The sequence below is a fragment of the Pelophylax lessonae genome (assembly GCF_965119305.1).
Source record: "Pelophylax lessonae genome assembly, chromosome: 4".
NCBI classification, from domain to species: domain Eukaryota; kingdom Metazoa; phylum Chordata; class Amphibia; order Anura; family Ranidae; genus Pelophylax; species Pelophylax lessonae.
Window position 1 is genome coordinate 289946683 of NC_138771.1, and position 11655 is coordinate 289958337.

Consider the following 11655-nt stretch of genomic DNA (forward strand, 5'->3'; position numbering starts at 1 on the left):
CCTATGAGGATGGAGCTGTTTCTCCCCTTTGGTGTTTAAAATACGCCACAATGTGGTCTAGGCATGGGTGATGTGCTAGGGGGTGTTAGTTGGAGGCAATTATTGCCCCCCACTGCCAGCATCTGGACTGGCTTGGCTACCTTGTAGTCAACTAAGCACACTCATTGGTTTTTACTATCCTAGTGCTACCTCCTATGCTTCCTTGTCAAAACCTCTTTTTGTACAAGTTAGTGACAGTACCATAGGGGTTACCCCCAATTTCCAATGGGCTCTCCAGAATAAATATGTGTGAACACAACCATTGTTCCTCCTTTTATTCCCTTTTTTCATTGCTTGTATTCACACATATTGTACATGTCCTTATAAGCTTACATTTTTGCTTTACTGGAAATGTTTGAAAGACAGGTTATTTTGTCCTAAATAAAAATGTAATATAAAAAATATATATATATATATATATATATATATATTTTTGTCCATTTTTCATTCTTCCATTGAAGGATTAAAAAACGGACACCAATGTATTTCTATGGACAAGCAGAAGAAAGCCCTATGTTCTTCCATTTAAAAAACTGAACAGATGAAAAACGGATGTAAACCGGCAAATGGTCCACTTTTGCATTGGGAGTGGATGTGAAAAAACTGATGTAACACCTGATAAAATACTGATGTAAAACTGATGAAAAACTGATGTAAGCTGAATCCATTTTTTATTTTTAAAAAAACGTGACTGAACTGATAGGGGTGATCGAACTTTTGAAAAGTTTGGTTCGACCAGAACACCCAAATTTCCCGAAAGTTTGGTTCGGATTCCAGAACCCCATTGTGTGTGTGTGTGTGTGTATATACATATATATATATATATGTATACCCCTAACCCAGAATCTGCATAGTGGGGTCCCCCTGACATGGCAGAGTTCAGTCACCCTGACATGGCAGAGTCAGTTCACCCTAAACTACACTACGGTCACCCTGACATGGCAGAGTCAGTTCACCATAAACTACACTACGGTCACCCTGACATGGCAGAGTCAGTTCACCCTAAACTACACTACGGTCACCCTGACATGGCAGAGTCAGGTCACCCTAAACTACACTACGGTCACCCTGACATGGCAGAGTCAGGTCACCCTAAACTACACTACGGTCACCCTGACATGGCAGAGTCAGGTCACCCTAAACTACACTACGGTCACCCTGACATGGCAGAGTCAGGTCACCCTAAACTACACTACAGTCACCCTGACATGGCAGAGTCAGGTCACCCTAAACTACACTTCGGTCACCCTGACACTTAAAGGTATCCCTACAAAAACTAGATTATTGAATCTAACTATAGTGGTATATAGTACCCTAACTACACTGCATATCCCTTTCCTCACACTAAAAGAACAGCTCCATACACAAGCAGCAGGAGAAACACAAATGCTTCCACTCTCTTCCACAACCTCTGTATTACAGTGCTAGAGGTTTGGCGGGGCTATGTTATATACTGGGGGGCGTATGGGGGGCGTATTCACTCCTGATTGGCCTCTGGACCCCGTAGTCACTCCAATCACATTCCTAGCAGACTCCTGCCCCCTCAATTGGCTTTTACTGACATTTCTGGGCCAATCACGGGCTTTTAAAGCCCAGTTCCTGTCCCATTGCATTTTGGGCGGTTCTGGTGGCCGAATTCCGAACTTTTACCGCAAAAAGTTCGGAATTCGGCCGAATTTCGAACACCCAATGTTCGGGTCGAACCCATGGTCGACCCGAACCGTTCGATCATCCCTACTGATGAAACAAACGGAACACCCGTGTGAAAGGACCCACACTTCAGTTGTGTACCTAGCGTCAGACAGAAGGGTCAACTTGGCCCTCAGGAAGATCTATCTGATGACAGGTGGAGCATGCAAGCAATTCATAGTCTTGGCTACTATCTCCAAGGTACCTAAAGCATGGATTGGCAGATTTGAGATTGCCATCTGGGTAAATCTAAGATCTTAGCATCCTTTATTAATTTAAAACTAACAGCCAGTTTTATGGGGGAGGCATCGATTGACATCATTAAGTCCCTTTCTCATGTGATGCTAATGTGGTCACAGGAAGGCGAGCTCTGTGGCTTAGGCCTTGGATGGCAGACCCATCATTAAAACAAGGATGGTGTAAAATCCTGTTCAAAGGTCAGTCCCTCTTCTGGAATAAATTGGATTCGCTATAGACAAAGCAACAGATGAGAAATCTAGCTTCATCCCACAGTATGGAAGACTGCTATGTCTTCAGAGGATCTATGAGGGCCAGCAGCAAAGATCTGATGGCATATAGGTTAGGTAAAGAGTTTAGGAGATCCTAAAACAGTTCCGGGGCAGGGAAAAAGTCCAAGAGAGCAGCTTCCACTTTGGGGCAGGAGTCCTAAAAATCCTTTTATTTTTGCACTTGCACATGTCTGCTGGGTAAGTGCCAGGCTGCACAGGTTATAGTAGGTATGGGTGCAAAAGATAAAAAATCTCTAGGTCCTAATCACTGTCAGATACAGGCACTTTTGTTCCTCAAGCATGCAGGGACATGCCTTCTATACACTAATGTAAAAAACCTTCTGTGCTACAGGATCTCCCCCTCACCCCCTTATACTTACATCAGCATGATTTAGATCCAGCGCTATGCCCAAGAGCAGTGGCTCTCCCTGCTTTCACCTACTTACAAGGCAGATTGATAGCAGTGAGTGTCATTGGATCCTTCTGGCAATAAAATTCTGTGACAATCAGTTGGGGGGGGGGGGGCTGGCCTGAGCCACACTTTCTGTGTCTAAGACACAGACAGAGCTCAGGACGAAGCCCACATGAGTGCCCACATAGAAAGTGGCTTTCTCTGCGGGGACTTGCCAAAGAGGAAGAGCCAGGAGAGTCAGTGTGGGACCACTGAGAAAGATTGGGGGTGCTCTGGGGCTGCTCTGTGCAAAACCATTGCACAGCGCAGGTAAGTATGACATTTTTATTATTTTATTAAAAAAAAATAAAGCATTAATATCACTTTAAAGTAAACACAGCTTCGTGTTTTTCATTAGGCTAAGTGAAATACTCTTTTAGTCAGTTAACCCCAATACATATGTGTTATACCAATAATAAAACAATACATCTAGAGTTTTACACTTGATTAAACTTTAATTGAAAAACAAACATGTTTATTTCAGCATAAGTATGTTAACATAATATATGACAAAAAGAGAAATATATGATATGATGCAATAAAGAAAGACTTAGCCCACAGCTGAATCCCTTGGTAACCTAATCTCCCCATGTTTGCATGTTTGGAAGCTCACTCATGTTGAAAATGAGCAGGGTTTGCTCCTGACCACAAAATGTTTGACAGAAAAAAAAAATGGCAAATTTGACATATAATGTAATTAATTCTCTGTTACACTAAGCAAAACAAGTAGGGGCATTTTATGATTTGTAATTAAGAATATAAAACTGTCTTTGCATAATGCAAAATAAGGAATGAATTTGTGCTGAATGTGAAGAAAATGTTAATATTTTTCCAGAATAATTTCAGACGTAGATCTTTGCTTTCAAAAATGCAAATATCCTAAGCAGTACCTATTAATAAAATTATTATTCATATTTAATGAGGAAGCACAGAGAGCAATGATGGTCTGTGTCAATGCAGAACAACCAGATTTTCAGTTACAGCATGAAAGATGTTTGCTGATTGGGTGCTATGGGTTCCTGCATTTTGCACTTTGCATTTTGCCTTAATAAGTAAGGTTAAAAGTCCACCTTTATATTTTTTGCAAGTAGTGTCCATTTAATGATACAATTGACTCTTAATGCTGGCTGGCGTGCAGATTCTATCAAATAGGGCTACTGTTGTCAACCAGTTCTTGAATGTTGCATGGAAGCTTTGGCTCTTCAGATGATATACTGTCCACTATAGAAGAAAGACACTGGAGGCTGCTGGAAGCTGAGGACTCATGAATAGATCCTTCTGAAAAACAAATGTCAATGCAAGTGAAAGATGCTACAACTGTGTTTCCTTACAGCTAATTTAGCTTGTAACAATCAAATGCTAGTATAAATCTATGTTAGTGCTTTGCAAAGGAGGATGAGCGACTGCTCACAGACATATGTTTTAGAGCCCATTTTCAAGCTCCAGGATTCCCTCAACGCCATAGGTGATGCTCTATCCTGGTGGGATCCAAAGTGGGTACCACCACTTAGAAGGTGCCCTGCTGCGACATGCACCCAGCACTGAAAGAAGCCACAACTATCAGGTGGAGGGACCTCTGCCTGACAATATAACTACCCCAACTGGGAGAGAAAACTTGGCATGGGAGTAAAAAATACTAAACACCAATGCAAGGGGGTTAATATTGTTGTTCCAGTCAGCCACTGACCACCAGTGCTTGGGGGGTTTATTGTTCCAGCCAGCCACTGACCACCAATGCTGGGGGTGGGGTGGTTAATGTTACGACCAGCTATTGACTGTCAACGTGTGGGGTGGGTGGGTTTATTCGTACAGCCGCCACTGACGACCAAAACCGATCAAAACCACCAATGCTGGGGGAAAGGGGGGTTATTGTTACAGCTAACTAATGGGATACAGACAGACTTTAGCCAACAATACTAAGTGGGGATTATTTTTACATCTTGCCACATATCACTTATGCTTAAGGATTAACATCCTTTTAGGATTACATTCTTGCTATAGAAGGCAGGATTACCGTTGAGGCTACTTACACCAATACTGGCAGTTATTATTGCTGCTAATGACACCAGTGCTGGTAGTTACTATTACTGCCACTGAAACCAATTTTAAGGCTTATTTTACACCCACAATACAAGTGATACACCCTGAAGCAAAGCCTCCTTTATTGGGCATGCCTTCAGGTGCTCTTTGGGTGGTGCACAAGGAGCACCACATTTTTATTTTTACTACCTTGAATATTTCACTCCTGTTTTAAAATGTTGGTAACTATGCCACATATAGTGTCTCCAAGCTCCTGCACATTGGGCAGATTAATATGCTAGGTTCAGTATGACTGCATACAATTGCAACTGTGCTTACAGCTGCTGCTGCTTGCCCTCCACCAGCTAATTCTGCTCCCACCCCTAGCATCATGATGTTTAATTTCAGAATTTTTTCTAAAAACAATTGTGATATATTGGGGGGTATGAAAATAGGGTTCATCCCAGGTGCCAGATATGCTAGGTATGCCACTGTCTACTGGTGGTATGTTTTGCCTTTTTTATAGTTTTTTAGCTGTCTCTAGGCCTTTCACAGGACATGGAAGGTCCTCTTTTTCTTTGAATCTCCTTCTGTGGTTTGTGGGAGAATAATAGTTTTATCTCTAGAGTGAATCCTCTTTTTTATATATTTAACTATTCTATTGGCTTTGCTTGCAGCAGCTTGGCATTGCATGCCATTGCTGAGCCTGTTGTCTACTAGGACCCCCTTTTCCAATCTTAGATTACCCCAGAGGTTCTCCCCCTACCAAGTAACTTGCGTACGTATTTCTGGCCCCCAAGAGCATTACCTTGCATTTTTCAACATTAAGCCTCATTTGCCATGTAGTTGTCCACCCCATTATTTTGTTCAGGTCTTCTTGTAAGGTTTCAAGGTCCTGTGAAGAAGATATTGCCCTGCACTGCTTAGTATCTTCTGCAAATACTTAGATTGTGCTGGACATCCCATCCTCATCGTTTATCCCATCCTCATCGTTTATGAATAAATTAAACAGGATTGGTCCCACTTTCAACACCCAACCAATTTGAGTACTCCCCATCTATCACTACCCCCTGGACTCGCCCTTGAAGCCAATTTTCAATCCAGGTACTCACTCTATGGTCCATACCTACATACCTTAGTTTGTACAGTAAGCGTTTCTGGGGAACTGTATCAAATGCCTTTGCAAAGTCCAGATACACTACATCTACAGGCCTTCCTTTATCCAGATGGCAGCTCACTTCTTCAGGTTAATAGATTGGTTTAGCAAGAACGAATCTTCATGAATCCATGTTGATTACTACTAATAAAACCGTTTTTATTGCTAAACTCTTGTATATAGTCCCTTATCCACCGCTCCAATAGCTTGCAGACTATTGATGTTAGGCTAATCGGCCTGTAGTTCCCTGTTGTTTCCAGGGGGATATATCTTGGGCCTTGTGAGTGCAGAATGCCATGTGCACCCTGAGGGGAGCTGAACCTTAATATCCTGCAGTCACAAGAGGTTCTCATTCTTCCAGGTTGAATGACATTTGTCAACATTTCAAACAGAAGACTGAAGATATCTTGTGACAGAAAGGAATAACTGTGGGGATAGCACCGGAGAGCAGGCAGTTATTGCAGCAAGTGCTGCTTTTTTGTTTTAATTTTAACTGTGCATGGAGTTGGGCTTAAGCTTATTGATTGCAATACTTTGATTTTAATGTTGCCTTTTGAGTAACAGTCAAGTGTTGCTTTTTGCTGGAAATATTTAACACCAAAAGTGAAAGAGGGGATGACATGAACTCTATAACTGACTATCCTACCCATTAGCCTTTGTGAGCAAATTCTACTTCTAGGATAAGGCACTAACACCAATGATTTTTTAGGTATCTGGGGGTGTTTTCCCAATGACCGTCATTATAAAAAGTGTTTTACCCCTGATACTACTGTCATGGGGTCTTTCTTCCACTAACCACCAATTTTTTTTCTAGCCACTCTGAATGTTTGTTTCATTTTATGATTCTTACCGAAATAATTATATTGTATAGAGCAGCCCTGGGTGTCAAATATGCAAAGTATGCCACACTTAAAGCATACAGTATCTCATAAAAGTGAGTACACCCCTCACATTTTTGTAAATATTTTATTATATCTTTTCATGTGACAACACTGAAGAAATGACACTTTGCTACAATGTAAAGTAGTAAGTGCACAGTTTACATAACAGTGTAAATTTGCTGTCCCCTCAAAATAACTCAACACACAGTCATTAATGTCTAAACCGCTGGCAACAAAAGTGAGTACACCCCTAGGTCAAAATGTCCAAATTGGGCCCAAAGTGCCAATATTTTGTGTGGCCTCCATTATTTTCCAGCACTGCCCTAACCCTCTTGGACATGGGGTTCCCCAGAGCTTCACAGGTTTTCACTGGAGACCTCTTCCACTCCTCCATGATGACATCACTGAGCTGCAGGATCTTAGAGATCTTGCACTCCTCCACCTTCAGTTTGAGGATTCCCCAAAGATGCTGAATAGGCTTATTGTCTGGAGACATGCTTGGCCAGTCCATTACCTTTACCCCCAGTTTCTTTAGCAAGGTCGTCATGGAGGTGTGTTTGGGGTTGTTATACTGTTGCAATACTGCCCTGTGGTCCAGTCTCCGAAGGGAAGGGATCATGCTCTGTTTCAGTATGTCACAGTACATGTTGGCATTTATGGTTCCCTTAATGAACTGTAGCTCCCCAGTGCCGGCAGCACTCATGCAGCCCCAGACCATGACACTTCCACCACCATGGTTGACTGTAGGCAAGATACACTTGTCTTTGTACTCCTCACCTGGTTGCCGCCACACACGCTTGACACCATCTGAATTAAATATGTTTATCTTGGTCTCATCAGACCACAGAACATGGTTCCGGTAATCCATGTCCTTAGTCTGCTTGTCTTCAGAAAACTGTTTGCGGGCTTTCTTGTGCATCATCTTTAGAAGAGGCAACCTTCTGGGATTACAGCCATCCAGCTCAATTTGATGCAGTGTGCGGTGTATGGTCTGAGCACTGACAGGCTGACACCCCCCACCCCTTCAACCTCTGCAGCAATGCTGGCGGTACTCATACGTCCATTTCCCAAAGACAACCTCTGGATATGACGCTGAGCATGTGCACGCAACTTCTTTGGTCGACCATGACGAGGCCTGTTCTTAGTGGAACCTGTCCTGTTAAACCACTGTAAGGTCTTGGCCACCGTGCTGCAGCTCAGTTTCAGTGTCTTGGCAATCTTCCTATAGCCTAGGCCATCTTTATGTAGAGCAAAATTCTTTTTTTTCAGATCCTCAGAGAGTTCTTTGCCATGAGGTGCCATGTTGAACTTCCAGTGACCAGTATGAGACAGTGAGAGCGATAACACCAAATTTAACACGCCTGCTCCCCAGTCACACCTGAGACTTTGTAACACTAACGAGCCACATGACACCACATTAGAGGGAAAATTGCTAATTGGGCCCAATTTGGACATTTTCACTTAGGGGTGTACTCACTTTTGTTGCCAGCGGTGTAAACATTAATGGCTGTGTGTTGAGTTATTTTGAGGGGACAGCAAATTTACACTGTTATACAAGCTGTACATTCACTACTTTACATTGCAGCAATGTGCCATTTCTTCAGTGTTGTCACGTGAAAAGATATAATAAAATATTTACAAAAATGTGAGGGGTGTACTCACTTTTGTGAGATACTATATATATATATGCCTTATTTTTTAATTACGTTTTTATGTCTACAATCTGGCGTTTACAGTGATATATAGTGATGAGGTATAAATATAATAATTATTATCAGGGGTTCCCAGAAACCTTAAAGTTATTTCAAGGGTCCCTTTGTGTTAAAAAGGTTGAGAATATATGAAACATCACAGTATAAAGAATGTTTGGATTTACCTTCTTTAAGGTTGACATCTGAGATTGTGGAATGATTTGGAATTTTGTGCCAGTCACTATGGCAGCTACTTAAGAAATCTTCTCTCTGTATGTGGGGCAATCAAGCAAAATAAAACATTTCAATAAATAATATATAAAATATAAACCAATAAAATATAGTCATAATATATCGTTATCTGCTTTCTGGTTCCCTGCTTTGTGTTCTGCTACTGTACAATGAGCCATTTCTCTGCTATGTTTCTTGACAAAGAACCTTATAACCTCTGAGTTCTTTTCTAGACTGTTTATATTATTGTTGATTTTTTATTATATTATTATTATTTTTATTTTCTGGTTTTCCAGGTGCATTTTGGATCCTTGTTTTGGCTAAGCATCTGTGCAGAGAACCAATCATTTACAAACCACCCAACTGAAGTTTCCAGATACAGTTCTTACATAATTCATATGACAGATTTTTTTGGTTATTTAATTATAAATTATTTAATTATTATTTATTGGATTATTGCTGAAATATTCAAATCTTGACTGCTTCATCTGTAAAATGTTCCTAGCTCTGGCCAACACTCCAGTGCGTTTTTATTTTGCATCAAGACAGTGTTTAATATGGATTCCAATGGCTCCAGTTCACACCAATTCACACCAGTGCAGTGTGTTCCATTGCAGTCAACAAAAGTAGAACATGTTGCATTTTTTCTGTATGTAACACATCTGGAATGCATCAAAAATGCACCAGAATGCATATGTCCTAATTGAGATGAAGAAAAAGAGAACGGACCAGAAGGCATAAAAAACATACATGCAGAAATGCAACTGGAAAGCAGGAATGCTGGTTTGAACTGGACCTGAATGATTTCTATGGTTTACAAAGTCCCTAATATAAATAATTTGAATAATATAAATTTATCTTTATTAGGCATCGGATGTTATTCTTATTAACTTGTAAGTATAGACCTAATAATATTACTTTCAAATGTAATTATTGATACAATTTATAATTATTTTTAAATACATGGCATTCATATCTGCATAAAGGGTTTGTACTTTTGCTTGTAGCTTGCCAACAACATTATATTATCACAATATGCATTCGAAAACTCTCTTTATGATTCCAAATGAATGAGTTTTTCACTAGTTTGCTTATAAATATATATATTAGTAATACTGCAAATGGTGGACAACAATAGCGAGAAAGGGACTTTTTACTGCCGAATATACCGTGTATACTAATCTCAAGGAGACTGTTACGGTCTGGCTGCAGGACACACCGCGCACTGTTCTTTGGCTATTTGTGCTATAATTGACAGGCTTGACATAAGTTTTCAAGACAGCTGCAGCAACACTTAAATTCTTGGCTGAAAAACGGCTGAGCATTAACATGCACTTCTCTTTCATGGTACAATACTACATTTCAGTTTTTAGAACTGAGTTTTATATTTTGCTGTCTGTTCATTTTTCTTTTAATAGGTTTAACGGGATTCTTCTAGACCTCATGTTTTTGGTATTCTTCTTAATTCATTATTTTATTGTTTTTGGAGTACTGGCATAATATGTAAATGGTGTTTGTTGGGCTACAGGTGACCCTCTTACTACTTCAATACAGCCAGTTCAACAACTGAGGCCCCAACATGTTCCATAGTACATACGAACTCTTAAGCTCATTTTTCAGTTGAATTGATCTTGAGTTACATTTCTTAATAAAATATCAGAGACTAAAAATTTAAGTATTAAAAAACTAAAAGTAATTTTGTGTATGGTGTCAGACAAATCTGAAGTTGTTTTTTTATGACATTGAACTGATAAAACTGAAATCCAAACTTCTTTTAAACATAGAAACCATCAGAATTTAGGGCGACTAAATATTTAAGTCTTAAAAAATACTGATTAGATATGTTTTCACTTGAATAAATGTGGAGCAGTTGAGATAAAGTAGTCCTTTACAGTTACCTTATGTCTATGAGCACTCTTTAGTTTGAGTTCAACATGTTGTTATAGACCGCACCTTGGGTCTTCTTGTTTAATCTACCCATCATAACTTGGTGGCTTCTATGTTTAAATGATGTGTGAATTTCGGATTTATCAGTTAAATGTCTTAAAAACGATTAGAACTATCAGCAATGCCCTCGTCAAACACACTTGATTGCTTACACTGACATCCTTGGGGTTATATGAGAAAGGCTCATCTTCTTTCTGAGGCTTGTCCTGTTGATCCAGGCTGTGAAGGAGATCCTGGAGCCTCTCTATATAATTTATTGCGCTGCGGAGGATTTCAACTTTTGGAAGTCTCTGGTTTGGGTTGGAAACTGTTCTTCTTTTCAGAGCCTCAAATGCTTCATTAATTTTCTTTAATCTTCTCCTTTCCCTTAAAGTAGCTGCTTTCCTCCTGTCTGTTGGTGCTGACTTCCGCTTGCAGGTCTTACAAGCCCAAATCAAACATTGTCCAGGACAGTGGGTTTGTAGGCCAGGTGGGGCTAGTACATGTTCCTCTCCACTGCTGTCACTTCCAGCGTCTCCTGGTATCTGATCCTGACAAGGGGATAACGTACCATCACTACCTGGGTACAAAGGAGAGCCATCTGTCATTTCCAGTTGTTGTAGGGCCCCATTATCTCCTTCAAAATAAAAGAAATAGGAGTTGGTTTCAAAAAGGTCCATCATTATGCTTTGCCCTTGATTACTGAGGCTGCCTGGTTGGAAACGTGTGCTGAAAACAGCACAGCCCTAAGGAATTTAATTAGTACAGTGACATAAGTCTCAGTCTTTATATAGCTACTGAAACTCTATCCAACTTTTATCTGTCGCAGTGCATCACCCTCCAAAACTGATTTCAAGAGTCTCCTGGGTGTAGCCTTCTCAGCTGTAACAGCTATGGATTCGAAATTTCCCTTCAAGGTTAACAAGGAAGCAGATGGAAATGGCTACATTCAGGAATAACATTAACTTACTAAAAAGAATCACTCTGACAGACTTTTATCTGCCTACTCAGAACAAATGTGTTTTATGAAATACATATTTTCAATTCCTGTGAGAGAGGTCTG

The 11655-nt window shown here is 40.3% G+C and overlaps 1 protein-coding gene across 1 annotated transcript; it reads right to left on the reverse strand.

Moving 5' to 3' along the window:
- Nucleotides 1-3118: 3118 nt before the first annotated feature.
- MYF6 (myogenic factor 6) lies at nt 3119-11341 on the reverse strand. The gene is made up of 3 exons (XM_082256981.1): nt 10766-11341; nt 8621-8705; nt 3119-3966 (listed from the first exon to the last, which is right to left on the reverse strand). Exons 1-3 carry the CDS (start codon nt 11273-11275, stop codon nt 3833-3835), a joined length of 729 nt encoding a protein of 242 aa, XP_082113107.1. The 5' UTR covers nt 11276-11341; the 3' UTR covers nt 3119-3832.
- Between the last annotated feature and the right edge of the window lie 314 nt (nt 11342-11655).